Raw genomic sequence first — 19,030 nt, 5'->3', positions numbered from 1 at the left:
CTTGATCACAAAGCTTTAAATCCTCACTCCACATAGTATATTGATTACCTGACTGAAGTTGCAGAAACGGTGTGATGCAAGGTGTTCCAATGAGGCAGAGAGATCCTGCTCTGTTTACTCATAAAAATGCCAACACACTAAGGTACACTAAGCTCAAACCAATAAATGAATTCAATACAAACCTTGTCGTGCTTTATGGTTTAACAGGTGTACGGCCGGGTTGTGTGACACAGCCATGTATTTATCTTGTATGTGATTTCAGTTAGGCAGGTGAAGTTCACTTTTTAAAAATCAAAACTGTCGCCTGCAGACCTTTAAAAAAAGTTTTTTTTTCCTCATACAAATAACTCTTATACTTACAATTTAATATCCACGCAACATTACATTCAAATGAGCAAAATTATGCATTATTGTCATTATAGGAATTTTCACTTCCAAAAAAGAGCAGTTTATTGTGATTGACTTCAGTCAAATCAAAAGTCTCTTGTTTAATGGTATAAATTAAACAGTTCATTAAAGAAATCTGTCATTGTCTCTCTTCCTGCCTCTCTTCCTCTGGTTTGATCAAGTGCTGTTGTCAGTTTTGCAATGAAAAGTGGTGCCAGACTTAGACTCCCAGGCAGTTTAATGTCATTTATTCCTCCTTCCCTTTCCTTTTTTGTGGATGTCATTTTTCCGCTCTGTCCTTTTTCCTGCATGGTAATTACACTCAGGAAAAATGGTGCAGGTCTGTTTCAGCAGATGGCTTTCCCAAAGAGAAATGTTTCTCGCTCAGCACTGGGAGATCCATAATTATACACACAAGCATGCGCATACTTGCAAGTGCACACACACACACACACGCAAATGCATGGCCATCTGTAGATTGCTAATGATACCTGTGAGCATATCAGTCATTTAAAACCACATGCTGTCATTTTAGTGAAACACACCCATTCAGTGATATCTCTATTACAAGTCAAACCTTCAGGTAGCAGCCTGGCCAGCCTGGTTGTTTAGCTGCCATCTCACCATTTGATATTTCCATTAGACCTCATTCAAATTTTGGCTGGTGGAATATGCAATTTGGCAACATCCCTGGCTCAGTTCCTGCCAGAGGATAGTGAGCAGGTATAAATTTCATTGCCTGTAATGCAGTGGGAGTATTATTCATATATTACTGTGGAATTTCCACATTATCCACTGTTGGTCCCATTAGGCAAGTGACAAGGGATTATTGCTTTATGAATAATTTATATCATATATAAATTATTTCTCACTCCTACAAGAGGTGACGCTGACTCATATTTGTTCGTGTAGAGAGGGAAATCAGATGAGCTACTATAATCAATTACAGAGCAGTAGCTACCTCGACAGCCTGAGAAGCTGTGCTATCCAGAGTAATATTGTCTGATTGGTGACCGATAGGACTGCGCGGTGAGGGAACTCTGACACCTACAGGGCACTGGGAAAAGGGGGTAAACCTGTGTGTGTTCAGATTAACGTGTCTGCGTCGGTGCAGGCGTTCGCACGCTTGCAGATGGTTTTTAGCTCTACTGAGGACTTCACTCACATGGACGCAGCAGGAAAGAGTTTATCTTTAGAGCATGAATCCGAGTAGCAGCTTGCTCCTCCGCAGTACGACCTCCTCAATGAACATAGACTCTCTGAAGCACACATACCAACTTCACTGAACAACCACTACCACACACACACGTAACCCCGACCTCCCTGCTAAACCCCAGGGGACTCCAAAAGTTCTTTGAAAGTGAGGGTTGAGGGGCAGAAGGGCAGTGGAGTAGGGGGAAGGATAACAATGGTACCCCATGGCTATCTAAACACCAGCTATGGTCCAACTGTATCAACAACTAAGTGACTGGGTGATGATGAGGTATACAGAGGCTATAGATTTACAGTTCATTGCATATACTTTGACATAAATTGACACTGGACTGATTCACATCCTCGGGGCAAATTGATCCTCTGGGGAGTTAACAGAGATCCATATGGTTTGCAGGTTTATGGGCCAAAAAAGTACAACATGTTGTTTACTGTCCAGAGAGGAAAGAGTGGGTACTTCAGTTTTATAGGACATAAGTGTACTGCCAAAAGTACTCCTTCTCTCTGACCTGTCCACCCCTTTTCTGAGCTGAGCCAAGGGCTTACACACAAGCACATGTACACGTCCACGCACACACTGGCAAGTACATTCACAGCAAGCACAACTGAATCCTCACTCTCTCTCAACAATCAGAATGGAAAAATTGAACTACCGTAGAACCTTTGTTGTTCTGGTCACAAAAATCTTCTTCCAGCAGTCACACAAAAAGCCGTGTTAATGTTCCTTTCATTGTCATGTGAACTGGCTTTCAGTCAGAGTTGGGTAAAGGAGACGTTTTCTTAAAGACTTTTTAATCCATAAGCACGTGAAGAATCTTCCGAGCGGAGTTGGGTTTCTAAGGGTGTGTACAGTATGACTCTGGATGACCCCGAATGGCCATAGGAAGGTATTTTACACACTCAGAACTGGATGGTGGCAAACTTTCTAGGGTACCCGATATTCAGTTTTTCTTCAATTGACAGCTTGCATGGGATATATTTATTCCAACAAAGACGATTCTTTGTAGTCATTTGAGTTAGTCGTCATCTGTACCAGCAGCAAAGATGTAATTGAGCTTGCTTCATACAGTGGGACTACATCAGCTGATACTACGACCACTGATTGTGGTTATTGGCTACTAAATAAAATAAATCATATTGAAAATGAACCAGGCATTGTATCCAGATGCAATTATCAAACTCGTGTAAAATGGATTGATGTAAGTTTTACAGAAATGTATTACATCAGTGAAGAACGTTATCCAAAATGTTCAAAGTCGAATAATTTCTAAGAATTTGAGGTGTTTGCATTTCTGCGCGGCACTGAACAAATCACTTAACTGACAATCAAAGCCTTGTGTTGTTTCATTTATTCAGTAATTGTACTCTATGCACGCTGAGTGGTGCAGTAATACATTGTGTTTTGTCAGTGTGCAATCGCACATTTAACTACGTGAGTGATGAACATTTGTCAGTGTTCCCATAAAGTGGATGGGAACACATAGTTTATTGTCAAGATGTGTATGTTTTTTTTTCATAAGAAGCACTTAGATAACAATCTCTGTGCCCTCAAGTTGAGAAAGAGAAAGAGGGAGTGAATGTAGGGTAAAAGAGTTTATTTTTATCAGTCTCACAAGGGACTGTTGATTCTTTGCATCCATTCCATCTGCCCTCTTCTTTCTCTCTCTCTCTATTCGTCACTTTCTCTCCCATTTCTTCCTCTTACTGTACTGCTCTCTCTGTCTCTCACACACACATCCATTGTAAAGTATACACAAGGAAATGAATAAAACAGAGAGTTTTTCGAGATCAAATAATGAAAGGTGGCAAGATGGAAGTACAAAGTAAACCAAAGAGAGACAAAGAGAAAGGAAGAAGAAAAAAAAAAAAACAGCCAACTGGTTTTGTTTTCAAATCCTACAAATCAATTTGTAGGATTTTTGATGGGTTCACTTCAACGATTGCAAGGTAAAAGAGAAAATTGGTAAAATATTGCAGGGCAGCAGCTGACACCTGTTACAAGCCACACATTTGCTCATCCAAGTATCTGTCCGTCTGTCTGGACTCCAAATTCAGTCAGTCCTGTCCTGTGAAGCACAATATTAATATGACATAATCTGTAAAAGTAAAAGTAATTATTATGAACCATGGTGCATGAGCTGGAAGGGAAAACTGTTTTATAGTTATTTTTTTTTGGGGGGGAGTATTTGGTTGAAGGTTACGGATTAAAATAGGGAAAAAAAATATCTTGCTTCATGTATATGTTAACCAAAGGGGACACCGTCCAGACATGTATAGGCCACCACCTCCAGTGTATCTTGGAAACATCCTCTTTCTTTCCAATAACACACATCACAACATTGTGCTCCATAAATGCACTAACACACACACACATACACACACACACACAGCTTCACACACAATACCCACAGAGTATCTGTCTCTGGGTAATTAGCTTTTAATAACTCGGCAGTAGTCTCTGTTGAATGGTCTGTTGCCATGGACACTACTCCCATAGAAAATATTCATAAACCAGGGATGTGTGTACGTGTCTGGTGGGTGTATGTGGTGATGCGGGTCTCCGTACTCTCACTTAGGGTTGAGGTTTTTAGAAGGAGTGAAGTGCAGACATCATGTCTGTGCAGTTTCCTTCACACTTAAGTGTTATTCTGCCTGAAATTAGTTAATAACTCAGATAAACGGATTGTACATGTTACACATTACACAAACGCACAATCTGTGTGGTTGTTATTTTGTTTTAAGGACCGCAATGGATATTCCTTCTTGTTTTTTTCAGTGTTTCATTATTGTGCTTATCAGATACTGTTAACTGTAACAATGTGTCAAACACATTTTTTTCCCTTTCTATAAGCCAAAGTAAAAATATTATGTGTGGAGGACGGTCTCCCAGTGTTTTTATTGCGCTCTCGCTGACTTTCTCTCCCACACATAAATACAGCCACGGTGCAGGTGAAAAAAGGTCAGAGGTACCAGGCGGAGGATACTGAGCTGTCAGTGACGTGCTCACAGTGCTACCACAAGTGTAATACTCATGACTGATCACCGTGGCTGCAGAAGAACATAAATCTGGGACATAACTTTGAAATGGGCTGAGCAAAACTATTACAGAAGTTTTAAAATGACCTTAAGCTTCTTTTCATTCTTATGAAAAGTGGCTGCTTTTTACGAGGAGCCCCAGAATCCCGAAACAATATCAAAAAAATGACTTATATTACAAATTAACTTATCTGATTGCTTTTCAGGATTCATGAATCCTAATTTAAATTTTGGATCGTATTCAAAGATAATTCCATTAACCATTAATCACCTTTTTTTGGGGGGCGGGGGGGTTGGAAGTTGTCACATTAAATATTTGACTGGCTACAGACTATATCTGTTCTTGGTTTTGAGAATACTTTCAAATCCTTGTGGACTTATTAAGTCAGATTTTGATTTTAAGTTCTCGTCAGATTTTGAACTATGGACTTGGGGAACTTGAGGGCTGAGGCCCACAGCAACTTTAGTTTATATTTAGGAGACTGACTATATCTTTCCCCATCAGTGCTGAGGCAAAGGAAACCAACTAAATCATTGAGACAATTACTATGAAGACAGGGTGTCAACCCATTGTATATTACTATCCTTTGTCTAGAGTAGTGTGTATGTGTGCCTGATCATTTATGGGTGTATGAAAACATTTACGTTCGTGAAAAATGAAGACGATGTCATTTGTAAGCAGACCCTAGAGGTTCCCCTTTTCTCAGTTTGCTGGCGCAGTCGTATTTCTTCGATGTTTAACATTTTCATTTACCTCATCATTCACTTCCTGCAAAAGGTTAATGTTTCAGCATACATACTGAATAGAGTATCAAACTCAACTCTCAATAGGCCCTTAATTTAAAGTTGGACTACATTATGATTTATATCAAATAAATATATTTCTGTCATATGCAAGGTTTTCTCTCATCCCCCCGTGATGCTGCTATGATTCTGATTCTGATCATAGTAGCTGAATTGTGAATGGTGCAATAATAATAGTAGAAAAAGTCCAATGTACTGTGACAACCCTGATTACATTTGGCTTCTCTAAAGATGAAAGAAACTTTTGACTAGATGTCTGAAAGAGAATTGTATAGAAACCTTCTTAGATCACAGCTGCCTGAGTCTTATTGGACAATGTTTTTAAGTTGAAAATTCTCATAAAATTTACAGTTTATGAATTAGTAAAAGCTGTCAGCATGATGCCCACCGTTCTCCTCTTTTTTTTTTTGTACCAGATTTGCTTTAGTTTGGCTTTTCACTCTCTTGGGTTCTGACACACTTCAGGGGCATTTTCCTAACTAAAACATTCATGAGGGTTTTTGTTATTTACTACCCGAGAAATTGAAAGAGAGCGAGAGAGCGAGAGAGAGATAAAGAGAGTACCCAAGAAACCAGTTCCCATTTGGTCCATAACTCTCCATCCTTTTGTGTGGGTGGTCAATGGGAGGGGGTCATAATGTGGTTACACTTTGCTGGTGAGAACAAAATGTGAGAGGGATGTGAATGTGTGTGATTGTGTGTGTGTGTATGTGTCGGCATATGTTACCCAAAAGGTGTTATCATGCCGTAGTCATAGTGCCACCTTTAGAATTCATTACGGTATTGAGATCTTCAATGTCTGTTAGTGACAAGTTTGGTTTTCTGCTGTGAAAGCAAATGTCTCTTCTTTGCCAAACTTGGCAGACAGTTGCATTACACTGAATAACGTTGGCTGTAGCCCGTAGTAACACGCCATAACAGCTGATGTGGTTTAAAGTAATCCTGCAGTTGGATTATGAAATACTTGCAGAGTAACTAGACGTTATCTAGTTTTCCCTGTGATTCTACAGAGTTTTGCTTGGCTGCTCTGATCAAGGACACTTCCCATGCAGACAGCTTGATCACTGGCTCTAGTGCCGGTATTACCTGCCCAGTCCCATTTGGCACTTTGGCAGAAAGTGGCTCTTCACTGTCTGTCAGTTGCCATGCTTTGCCAGATCTAGTTTCCAGTCCTGAGGACAGTTTGTACATGGATGGGAAGCAACAACATTTATACAAAAAAAATAAAATAAAATAAAATAAAATAAATAAAATAAAATAAAATAAAATACAAAGAAGGAGCAGACCAAAAAAGAAAAACATCAGTGTACAAAAACAAGACAGCCCACAGTAGATTTACCCTCGAGGCAACAGCGATCCTGTTACTGACATGTAATGTTACATTACAACTGAGCAGTTAGATTATTTAGCGTAGAGGTGAACCGTTGTGTCATTACAACAGGATTATGTTTTTTCAAATAGCCTTGAGCTTTCATTCTGCACACAATAAGAGTGAGCTTCGGAAAAATGTATTATTTTCTGCTGATCACCTCTTAACCTCCCATTTTTCTTTGCAGACATGCTGGAGTCTAACAACCTGGTGACGTTTGAAGGCCTGGCCAACAGTTCATCTTACCACACCTTCCTGTTGGACGAGGAGAAAGGAAGACTTATAGTGGGAGCCAAGGACCACATCTTCTCCTTTAACCTCCTCAATATCAGCAAAGACTATGCACAGGTATAGATGACTTTGGAATCCCAGTCATTCTATCTGCCGGTTCGAACCATTTGTGAGGCCTTATTGGACTTTTGTTCGACTTAATGCCAGCCTGAGTGTACCTCTCCATTCTCAGGTATCTCTGGACTATCTTTTCTGTTTCTACAGAAAAGTGCCTCATGAATATTTCAGATGAGGGCTGTCGCACACGATCACACGCTGTGCCAGGCATGTTAGCTGCTCACTGCACACCTGGATGAATAATGGAGTAAACTGAAACAAAGTGGATAACAAATCGTGTTGTGACCACTTCGACCCTCATGCACACAAGCTGCAGCTGAATTGACACGCTCTGTAAAACTTGTTCTTGTCTAACATGTATGAGAATTATGTTTGTGTTGCAGATCCCTTGGCCAGCTTCTCCCACCAGGAGAGATGAATGCAAGTGGGCAGGGAAAGATCTTTCGGTAAGGACCAAAACCGTCCATCTCGCCAGTGGGCGTTTGCATTTTGTCCCTCCACTCCCACAGGTGTTTTGAAGATATCTCTGTTCTTTTGTATAAAGAAGGTGCAAGTTTGCAGGTCTCAAAGTAAAGCTCAGAGTTTGCACTTGCAGTTGCAGAGGGATTACATTGGATAAGTGTTCCATATATGTGGTATTTTAATCATAGACAATAGAAGATTTACTTCAATCTTTCGGATTGTTTATTCCATTGTGTTGACACATCCAAGCTTTCATATAGACAGCGTCGCGTAGCTAACCATAGGTCTGATAATCTCAGGTCCATCATGTGACCTTAATCACTTATCAAGTCTCTGGGCAGTCCATTTAACGGAGTGAGGCCTGGGAAATCACTGTGCTTTATACCAGACCTGCTGGTATAACAGTACACCATGAATAAAAACTGCTGTCTTATATTCGAGGATCACAGGCATTAGTGTTTCCATGCTATCAGACTGATGATTTTTCTGGTTCTTCCTTTGTGCTCGCCGATTTAGAGTCAGTAATGCCAGTCCATATTGTTGCTTGTCTGCCTGTTACTGTAGCACTTGATTCTTCAGTTTAACCTACTTTAAAGTTGAACCTTTACTTGAACAACATATTGAAGAAAAAGCATTAATCTTATCTGCAGCCAATCCAGTACTGCAATTGAGAACGAAGTGCATAAGCTTAAGCTGCAGTCCGTTTATTTGTTTAGGATAGAAATGTTTCATGAAATTCAATGACCTGAGGTTAAAACTGGATCTGAATCAACTTATGTAGTAACATTAAAATCAAGGGAATTTTCAACCCCTTTACCTTACTAAACCCCTTTAATGACAAGCCAAGCATCACATCTCCTCGTATCTGGCCAAGTGCAGTTTTAGAGCAGCTTGTGTGGTGTGGTGAAGCTCTATGTAAACATGCTGAAAGGGTGTCTCTTCTCTCTGCAAGCTGTGTTATGAATTTTATCTTCAATATAGCCTCAGGCAACAGGTTGGAATGTAAAATCATAGTGATGCTGTTTATGCCTCGGTTCACATTGGCCAGAACAGGGCAAGCTCTCCTTGATTTGAAGCACCGTGAAGTCTTTTGTGTGTTTTCTGTAAACAGTGTGGCGTGGATGAATAAGGTGCCCTGAAGGGCGGTCTCGCTGTTATAGAGTTAGAGAAAAGTAAGAATTAAAGGGAGGTGGAGAGAGATGCGGGGTGAGTCGTCCGCTGATGCCCTCTGATGTACTGTAAGCAGACACTGGTGGACAAGAAGCAGAAAGGAAAGAAAAAGATAGAAGCGAGTGAGAGGTGTCACACTACACCCACAAGACAGAGGAGAGCTGCTGATACTTCCTGTTTTTCTGAGCAAGAAATAAAAGGAAAAATACTCTGTAGGGTCAGAATACAAATCTGCAAAAATCTGGAAGGTTTGAAATGCTGTGTCATCGCGTGCAACGATGTTCATTATTCGCATGCTGTAAATCCCAGTAAAGACAAATTGCTTCAGTGACAACAGAAGCTTACACAAGCAGACGCTTCTCTCTGCTGATGACCTAGTAAAGCCAGATGAACTTAGTCATGCGTAATTTGTGGGCTATTCTATTTTTTTTTTTTTTTTTTTTTTTCATTTCCTTCCCCCTTTCCCCCCCCTTCTTCAGTGTGTGAAAACATATTCAGTTTTATTTGAAGCCAGGTTTATTCAGACACGTGCAGCCGGCACACGAGGAACTGTGCCAAATGGCATACAATACATACAAATGCCTGTTGTGCTTCACACACATCCACACATGTGGAACTAGGTAGAAAACCTGCATATGTAAGATTATTTCATCACAGTCGAGCTTTGTTGACCGCATTTTGTTCTGTTCTCATTTTACAATGAGACCATGAAGAATTATATAGCTCCTGATGCAGCGGAGAGAAATGTCACTGAGTTCAGAAACGTGTTTATATGTTATGGTACAATGGGATTGTGTAGAACTGTATGTAGAGGAGTTCAAAAGAAAATGCTGAGTCATGGATGATAATGTACAGTCAGGTCATAATATTATATCCAGATTCATTATTCAGCCCACTGTGAGGGTTTGTTGGCCATTTTCAAGGAAATGGCAACAGATTACTTTAAGCTTTGCTGGCCGTTATCACTGTGAATCTCTTTATTTCAGTAATGTATTGTCATCTATAACCTCTTCCTCTTGTGTGCTTAATGTAGTCTGACCTGGTTATTTATCCAGTTGTTTCACTATGTTTGATTGACTCAGATGTCCTGGGTGCTATGGCAACACGCTTCTGGATAACCATGGCACTAATGGCCATTGTCAGAAACGTAAAATGGTTTTACATCTAGCATCAATTACTCATCCTGATTCATTTGTTCTATGTCTCTCTTTCTTCAGAGGGAGTGCTCGAATTTCATCAAGGTGCTGCAGCCATTCAACCACACTCATCTCTATGTGTGTGGGACAGGAGCCTTCCATCCTGTGTGTTCCTACCTGGAGGTGGGAAAGAAGCCAGAGGTACATGCTACGCTCTGCATCGTTCTGCACCCCCTTGCTGTGGAGCAGCACGGTTTAGGCATTTAAAGTTCTGAAGGACCTGTTCTGCTTGGGTTTGAACTTGCTTTCTAATAAATGATTAGCTAAGTGCGTAAAATTGTTTCATTTAGAAAAATGAGGAGGGAAATTAAAGACAGGGTTTCATCGTCTGCCGCATTTCCAATTCATCACTCAGAACAGCTGTATATGTACTGTACATATGTGTTCATTTGAGTATGAGAAAAGGAAATTGCTCTCTTCTCCTTCAGACTTATAAATGTGCTTTTCCTATTCATTAGACAGCTATTTACAGACAATTAGAGGCAGGAAACATCTTGGAGAAAAGCCATTTACTGTATATAGATCAGATGCCTGAAATGTAATTCATCTGACGGGTGTCCTGTGATAGTTGAGGTCACGCAGTCATAAGTGAATGATGATATATTCCTCTGCTTCTCAGAAGATTTCAAAGGTTTCAAACATCTGCACTTCTTTTGTTTAAGAATTCAGTGTAACATTTTGCAGCAACATGGTTTAGACAAAACTTTCAAACATAATTCTGCATTATAATGCTCATTTTCGTCAACCTCAATGTTTTGAATCACGAAATGGGTTTCCCAGAGAGAATTTTACTTGTACTGAAGCACTTATTTTTTCCGTGAGCAATTTTATCCGTCATGCCAAAATATAATTAATTTACCATTGCCTTTGATATTACTCTTCAATTCCTCTCTGTACCCGTTCAGGACAGTGTGTTCAGACTGGAACCTCATATAGAAAACGGCCGTGGGAAGAGTCCCTATGATCCCAAGTTGCTGACTGCCTCCATGCTAATTGGTGAGTTTAAGACCAGATGCACAGTGCTGCACTTCTGTGTGTTTGAGAAATGTCACATAAAAACCTGGGAGTCCTAAAAACACCCTCTGCCATGCTCTTTCATCTCAGCAGATAGAGGAAGTAAAATAAACGTGAATAACAGAACAGGGCATTCCTGCCCTTCATTACAAGTGTATTTGCTCTTTAGTTTGTATTTACACATTGGGAACCCTTCATTGGCAGCACTGTAAACTCTATTTCAATCTGGATATACCTCTTCTAAATGCTGGGTGTGCATGACAGATGACACTATGGAGAATTTCCCTCAAACTGAATTCTCAGCTTGTGCCAGATAAGGCATGATTGTGTGCGAGCATGTTTTTCCTCTCTACCCCCAATAATCGCTAGTCATATTGTGTTATATCGCACCGTTAAAGCCGGCAGATGGCCATTTTCCAGCTCATCACGCCTTGTCTGCTCTCCCCTTTCTCTGTCCCCTCTCACCAGCATTATTATGTACTCCCCCTGTCTCACACCTCTGTCCTGTCCCTCATCTGCTCCCCCAGCCGTTCATTTAATACGTTACCTCCCCCTCTTAGCCCAGCCCACTGTGCTAATGTCAATTTCACACTCCTGATGTTCATCAAGTCCATCACAATCTGCTTTCACAAGATTCCAAGTCTACCTGAGCTGCTAAGCCTCTGAACAATTCCTCAGACTCATAGACAGAAAAATCACAAGGAAAAATCACTTCACATTGTTTTCACTTACAGGGTTACAATATTAACACAATTTACTCTCAGACAGGGAATTGTATGCTGGGACGTCAGCAGACTTCATGGGCCGGGATTTTGCCATTTTTCGAACTCTTGGCAAGCATCACCCAATCAGGACAGAGCAACATGATTCCCGGTGGTTAAATGGTGAGCAAGAAGAGTTTCTGAATAACTCTTAAAAGATAAAGTAAGAGCAATTGTAGCAACAAAGACAGAGGAGGCAATTTCTTTTATGAAAAAGTATATATTTTTTTATTATAATATTATTCTTATTATTTATTTATAATCTACACCTTGATATTATTGATCTCTAACTCTGTGTACATTGCAGATCCCAGGTTTGTCGGCATTCATCTGATTCCTGAGAGTGACAACCCAGAGGATGATAAAATGTACCTCTTCTTCCGAGAGAATGCCATGGATGGAGAACATGCTGGGAAAGCCACACATGCTCGCATCGGACAGCTCTGCAAAGTACGCATACACAATTTGACTCCCTATCACACAAACCGGCTTTCAAAAAGGAAAACGCACAAAGGAGAGAGAAAATGGCGCGCGCACACACACACACACACACACACACACACAAAGCCATGCCAACATTATGTGAAATAGCTTCTGTACCTGGAAAAACACTCAACGGGTGTCTGAGTGGCTTTCATCATGGCAGCTTTCAGGTGCTGTTATCTGTGATTATTTTTAGCCTGGAGAAGAGTGGCCTTTGTTTTGCTGAGTACAATCACCGCTGAAAGGGAAACCTGAGAGAAACGCTAAATGTCACTCGAACCTGAGAGGAATAGATGCTGTCATTGGCAGCCCTGTTATCCTAAAGCCAGGCTTTGGCTCTGATTGAGAACGCTGCACCCTCCAGCTCCATGGGACTATTGTTAAATTACTGGCCTTGTATCAGCTTTCACATTCCAAATCCCGCTCTTAGTCACGGGGCAGGAATTCACCAAGCTGACTACAGATCAGAGAGGGAGTATCAGCCTCCCGTTTAGCTGCATTTCGTGCCTCCTTCATAATAGCCTGATTACCCCGAATGTCAGGAATCTGCTCTCCTTGTCACAAGACAAGCCATCCATTATGTGAGATGTGGTATTAATTTGGGCTGAAGTCTACATGGACACATTCTAATTTGTGGCCATAAATCAACACCAAGTGGGATACGTATTTTTGTGAGCCAGCACTTTGTGCTTCTGTGTTTGTGGAAAACAAACTGTATGCTGTGGGGGACACAGATGCATATTATTAGGGTGTTCATTGGGACATACTGTACTTTAGAGTCTTTAGAGTCTCTTCTTGCCACAGCTAAACATGGAATAATTGAAATGTTTTAAATTAGCTTTCTTGACTACAGCTCGCACAGTGACCTGCCTGTGTTTTTTCAAATGTATTTGGCGCTAAGAAACACCATTGATGATACTTCACAAGCTTGTCCTGTGAAAGTTCCTTCATAAGCCAGTTCTCATGCTCTACATCAGATCAATAGCAATCTTTGAAAAATTAAACTAATAGTGTTGGCCAGGTAAGAAAAGCGCCCACTGAAATAAAAAGTGAAGAATGTTCCTTTTGTTTCCAAATGATGGAACTTCCTCGCTAAGCCTCAGCCGGTGATCTGTCTCACAGAATGACCTGGGAGGTCACAGGAGTCTGGTGAATAAGTGGACGACTTTCCTGAAGGCTCGACTTATTTGTTCTGTGCCTGGCAGTAATGGAATAGACACCCACTTTGATGAGCTGCGTAAGTGATTAAAGCTCATTTCACATCTTTATCGTCTGAAGATAAAATGTGTCATGATTTTTTCGTTTGTTTGTTTGTTTTTCAGAGGATGTTTTTCTCATGAGCACAAAGGATCCCAAGAGCCCCATCATCTATGCAATTTTCACCACTTCCAGGTACTGTGGCTGAAGTTACGATCGTTTTGACCATTATCTGAGAACACTGCATGGCCCTTATTATCAACAGGCACCAGACCTTTCCTTATCTCTCCCACTTCTTGTCCTTTAGCAACATCTTCAAAGGTTCAGCTGTGTGTATGTACAGCATGACAGATGTCAGGAGAGTGTTTCTTGGGCCTTACGCTCATAGAGACGGACCCAATTATCAGTGGGTGCCCTTCCAAGGCCGTGTTCCCTACCCCCGACCTGGCACAGTGAGTACAGTATACTCTCATCTGGGCTGGGATTTTAATGAAGAGTCTTAAAGCTTCGTCTTAGAGTGGGACAGTAAATCGTCTTTGTCCACAGTGCCCCAGCAAGACATTTGGAGGATTTGATACAACTAAGGACCTTCCTGATGAAGTTGTCACATTTGCCAGGAGTCATCCAGCCATGTTCAACCCCGTGTACCCCATTAACAATCGGCCAATCATTGTGAAAACAGATGTGGACTACCAGTTCACCCAGATAGTGGTAGATAAAGTGGAAGCAGAGGATGGCCAGTATGACGTTATGTTCATAGGCACAGGTTTGAACATTTTCATAAATACAGCAACTAGTTGACCAAAATATATAAAGAATAACTAGAAAATTTAGAAATAAACTCAGAACCTGTGTTTTCTAGACATGGGGACAATACTAAAAGTGGTATCCATCCCAAGAGGCTCCTGGCATGATCTGGAAGAAGTCCTATTGGAGGAGATGACTGTCTTTAGAGTAGGTCATATCTCATCACCTGCATTATTTGAGGTGCCTGATTTGAGTGTCGTCTGATTATTTCATCCCCTATCGTTTTTCTGACAGGAACCAACAGCCATTACAGCCATGGAACTCTCAACAAAACAGGTATTGGCTTGTTCTTGCTGTAATTACACATTCAATAAATAAACTAAACTATGGCAAACTGGTAAATAAAACAAATCGTCCAGATTATTTTCAAAAGGAATAATGCTGTTGGTGACAATACAAGATATGTTTACTGGCTTACAATGGTGAGAAACGAAAAAGGAAGAAGAAAAAAAAAAAAAGAGGAACAGGTTATTTAATCACTGCCTGCCGACGAGTGTCTTAGAGTGAGTCTTTCCTCAGAAATGACACACCTTGCTGCAAGGCTGGGGAACAGAACAAAGACTAACTTGTCTACACACTGAGATGAACTAATATGATAAGATCTTGTGACCTAACATTTCACCCTAACAATTAGCTCATCAACCTAATGACAGGGACAGACAAAGGGAGTCAGTGAAGTGACAGATAGGAGGTGACGAGCACCTGCAGTACTTTGTCACCATCCCTGACTTGTAGTTCTACTTCAGTGAAAACCACAAGCTGAGCCAAACGTGCAACCTGAATGGTAGCTCTTTTAAAACATAGAATATACGACATGTGACTTTTTCCTCCTCTTCCTGCACAGCAACAACTGTACTTGGGGTCAGACATCGGTGTGTCCCAGATGCCTCTGCATCGGTGTGAGGTTTACGGGAAGGCTTGTGCTGAGTGTTGCCTTGCGAGAGACCCTTACTGTGCGTGGGATGGCACTGAGTGCTCCCGATACTTCCCCATGGCCAAGAGGTACTGAATATATACTCTGCATTTATGCTTGTCATGTCGCACCAGACTGAAACCTTTATTCAACAGAGGCTGTTTCCAGTGCAGCAGAGCAAACTGCTTGCGTTGAGCTAAACCTGGCTATGTAGCAATGGCAAAACTTCACACATCTGGCCAGGTGTATTGTCTGAATTTGGTGCATGCCAAACCTGGAAAGTGGAAGTGGCTTTGTTTGAAATAAGGACAAATTCAGCTTCAAGCATTGACAGTAAAGCGCATTGAAGTCTGCCACAAATGGAATCTGCTTTAGATTAAAGATGCCAAATATACAACATACGTCTGACTCTGAGTTGTTTAGGAATTTGTTTAGTTTATGGAGTTAACCCAGATTGTATAGACAGGTTCTCATGTTCAGATTGAGGACATATGCAGTCAGACTGTAATTTAGGGCTGGAGCGAGGGCACACCAATAGTGCAGTTTTTGTATAGTTGCCAAAAAACCCTAAAGGTACAGGGTCGTATTTCTAGCAGAAAACTAGAAATATAACCTGCCTCACGTGTTTACTGTCACTGAAAACCCATGTCAGCAATGTCTGGAGGCTGTCTGGGTGAACCAGGGGTGAGGTAGGTGTTAGAGGTTCAGTGTTTTGTTGTGGCAGACTGATCTGTTCGTGTTCATGTGTGTGTATTTGTATGTGCTGCTTCCCACTCACAGCTCCATGGGGCTTATTGATTTAAATGCTAGCTTCAGAGTCCTACATTCAAAAATAAGGATGCCAGAACAAACTCTTACCTACGATTGTCAGCACACTATTGCTGGCTTTGAATGATGGGAAGCAGAGAGAGTTAAGTTACCAGCTTGTATTGTGTCTCTATAGTTCTGCATGTCATGTTTATGAAAAATATCTCAAGAGTTATGTCTTACACCGAACGTTGGGCTCTTGTTTGCTTTCTGTCAGAATCTGACACAGAAGATATTTTAGCGTGATTAATTAGGTTTCAATACCTTTTGGGCTGGCAGCCAAAAGCTTCTAATTAAGTTTGATTTGTTTTGGCCTCAAATACTGCCGCACATGCCTGTCAAATTCAAATAAAATAAACAAACAAAAAAATAAATAAGTAAACTGTTTCTTCCTCCGGGCTGTCTTCCAGATCTCCCCATAAGCCACCTGACAACCTCATGAACATTTGCACATTGCTGCACTATTGTACTGTTCATATCATATCATATCCCATTACAAATATTTCCAATGTGTATATATATATATATATACACATTGGAAAAGTATTTCCCTGCTGGGACTCATCAATGTGTATATTTGTGTTTCTGCAGGAGAACAAGGAGACAAGATATCAGGAATGGAGACCCACTCACTCAATGCTCAGATCTGCAACACCATGGTACATAAAAATAATATTTATTTGTGGTTATTCTCAAACAGAGATAATAACCAAGGCAAAGGCTATCTTGGTTTTAATGCAAACAATAGCATAATGTGTAACTATTACTCATCAAGACACATGTACACATATATTTAGTTGAACATAGGTTGAACAGAAACTGCCGGCCATTCCTAAGAGGAGAGAATCCAGCTGAGTCTGTTTGGTGTTGTGTCTGCGTTTTATATGTTTTTTGGGGTGAAGATTAGAGTTGGTCTTTGTTAAACATATAATTAAAATGGTCTGGATTCCACCAAGCCGCCTCTGGGTTGCCAATCCCTCTACTCTACTTGTCAGGACTTGCTTCCTTAATTATGTATTTATTTCTGCAAACTAGAAAAGAGAACATGACAAAAAAGTGTTCGATCAAATCTATCAAATCACCAAATCTATCACCAAATCCAACAGAAGTTAAGACTGAAGAGTGTAGACGGCGTGCCGTTGCATGTTGCTTGAAAATTCAGACTGTGCACGTTTTCTGTGAATTCCAGATTCAAAGGTCTATATGGGAAAGGCTGAAAGGTTTTGAAAAGAATGAGAGGATAACAAACTATTTTGTGGATTCTGAATCACTGAATTTATCAGAGGATATAACAGGAACTCTGACCTTACAGTGAAAAATATCCTTGACTATAAAACATGACTGAATAAAACACAGATTTTATTTGCAGCCCATTTCCTGAAGCCTCTGTGTCTTTGCTGGAATCTACATATTCAACATGTGATGGAGTGTGATAAGAAAAGAGATGGAATAATGTAACAGACTAATGTAAAAAACATTACATCTAGTACTTTTCAGCACAAGAAAAGCAAAAAGTTTTATACAGACAGTAATAGAGAGGCTGACTTTGCACAGCTCTTTCTTTCTTTCTTTTTTTTTTTCCTTCTTTGGCCGTAAAAGAATTCAAAACATTCAGCTGCAACCACAACCAGTAATATCAGCAAAAAAGTAATAGAAAGCAAATGTGTTAACAAACTTGTGTGACTGCATTTTCAATTTTTTTTTTTGTCTAGATGAACTAAGTGGGCAAGCAACTCTGCTGGATAAAACTGTGTATGGTGTGGAGAACAGCAGCACTTTTCTTGAGTGCAGCCCCAAATCCCAAAGAGCTCTGACATACTGGCAGTATCAGCGCTCCACCGATGACCGCAAACAAGAGGTCGGTATTGGCTGAGCAGACGCTCGCTCTAGTTTGCTGGAATATACTCAGATACAATCTATGTGCAGCCAACATAAACACTGATATATACTGATGTCTCAGATGGCACAGAGTTATATTTTATTATTTGATTTCATTCAGTTGGACTACGTGAATTACATTTTGCACAAAACAGCCATGATGGATAGCAAAAAGTGCATCATAATAATTTTAATGATTTTGAAACGCTGAATCTCACTTCTTAGATCAAATCAGAAGAACGTTTCATTCGCACAGACCAGGGACTCTTGATTCGCACACTTGACAAGAAGGATTCGGGGATCTATCTGTGTCAGGCGGTGGAGCATGGCTTCATGCAGACACTTCTGAAAGTGACCTTAGAGGTCATCGACACTGAACGTCTGGAGGATTTGCTTCATCGCGACGAAGAGGCCGCAGCAGGCGCCACGGCCCCGGACCCTCTCTCCCCTCGAGAAACTCCCAATCAGAAGCTGTGGTACAGAGACTTCTTATCTTTGGTGAATCACCCGACTCTTAACACCATGGATGAGTTCTGCGAGCAAATTTGGAAAAGAGAGAGGAAGCACAGGAGGCAGAAAGCCCACCTGGTGCAGCAGGTGCAGCTACACCAGCAGCAGCAGCAGCAGCAACCTAAGATTGTGGTGATCCCTCACACCCACATGCACGCTCAAGGGCTGGCAGCAAAGTGGAAACACCTGCAGGAGAGACAGAAGGGACGCAACCGCAGGACCCATGAACTGGAGAGGGCACCCCGCAGCGTCTGACCTATAACCTTAAACTTTTAACATCCAAACCTGAAACCACACCCAATTCTCATTCTGTAACCTTGATTAACTTACCCAGTTTTCTTCTTCATACTAAGACACAGACTTTTTCCTCAAAGACTGGATAGAAAAGTTAAACTGGAAAAAAAAAAAAAAAAAAAAAAAAAGAAGGTCATACTACCCTGCTAGCTGGTTTGTTCTGTGCGTTGGCAGCCATGTTTACAGTGCACCTGTACAGAGGACTGCAGGAAACAGGATGATGCATCGCAAAAGACCACCGGGACATATTATCTCAGCTGGCCTCTGTGACCTGAGCACAGCAAAGGGACAGTGTCTACCAGCACAAGAGCTGGATACATATGTCCACCCTAGAAACATCACTGACACCATTATGGGGAGGAATGTGTCAATGGCATTGTCT

At 41.0% G+C, this 19,030-nt stretch overlaps 1 protein-coding gene across 3 annotated transcripts in view; it reads left to right on the top strand.

Moving 5' to 3' along the window:
* sema3ab (sema domain, immunoglobulin domain (Ig), short basic domain, secreted, (semaphorin) 3Ab) overlaps positions 1-18,776 on the top strand; it is a 33,726-nt gene extending 14,950 nt beyond the window's left edge. For 2 of the 3 annotated variants that reach the window (XM_029522498.1, XM_029522497.1), the window contains 16 exons: positions 6,996-7,156; positions 7,540-7,602; positions 10,006-10,125; positions 10,890-10,980; positions 11,763-11,882; positions 12,067-12,209; positions 13,365-13,479; positions 13,565-13,634; positions 13,747-13,891; positions 13,986-14,205; positions 14,302-14,393; positions 14,481-14,522; positions 15,091-15,248; positions 16,558-16,625; positions 17,679-17,824; positions 18,070-18,776. In XM_029522498.1, coding sequence (XP_029378358.1) covers positions 6,996-7,156; positions 7,540-7,602; positions 10,006-10,125; positions 10,890-10,980; positions 11,763-11,882; positions 12,067-12,209; positions 13,365-13,479; positions 13,565-13,634; positions 13,747-13,891; positions 13,986-14,205; positions 14,302-14,393; positions 14,481-14,522; positions 15,091-15,248; positions 16,558-16,625; positions 17,679-17,824; positions 18,070-18,609 — 2,294 coding nt within the window. In that variant the 3' untranslated portion in view covers positions 18,610-18,776. The remainder of the gene's footprint in view (positions 1-6,995; positions 7,157-7,539; positions 7,603-10,005; positions 10,126-10,889; positions 10,981-11,762; positions 11,883-12,066; positions 12,210-13,364; positions 13,480-13,564; positions 13,635-13,746; positions 13,892-13,985; positions 14,206-14,301; positions 14,394-14,480; positions 14,523-15,090; positions 15,249-16,557; positions 16,626-17,678; positions 17,825-18,069) is intronic. The other variant, XM_029522499.1, reaches the window with a different exon arrangement.
* The last annotated feature ends 254 nt before the right edge of the window (positions 18,777-19,030 follow it).

Source organism: Echeneis naucrates, chromosome 16 (assembly GCF_900963305.1).
Source record: "Echeneis naucrates chromosome 16, fEcheNa1.1, whole genome shotgun sequence".
NCBI classification, from domain to species: Eukaryota; Metazoa; Chordata; class Actinopteri; order Carangiformes; family Echeneidae; genus Echeneis; species Echeneis naucrates.
This window is presented reverse-complemented; position numbering and strand designations above follow the sequence as displayed.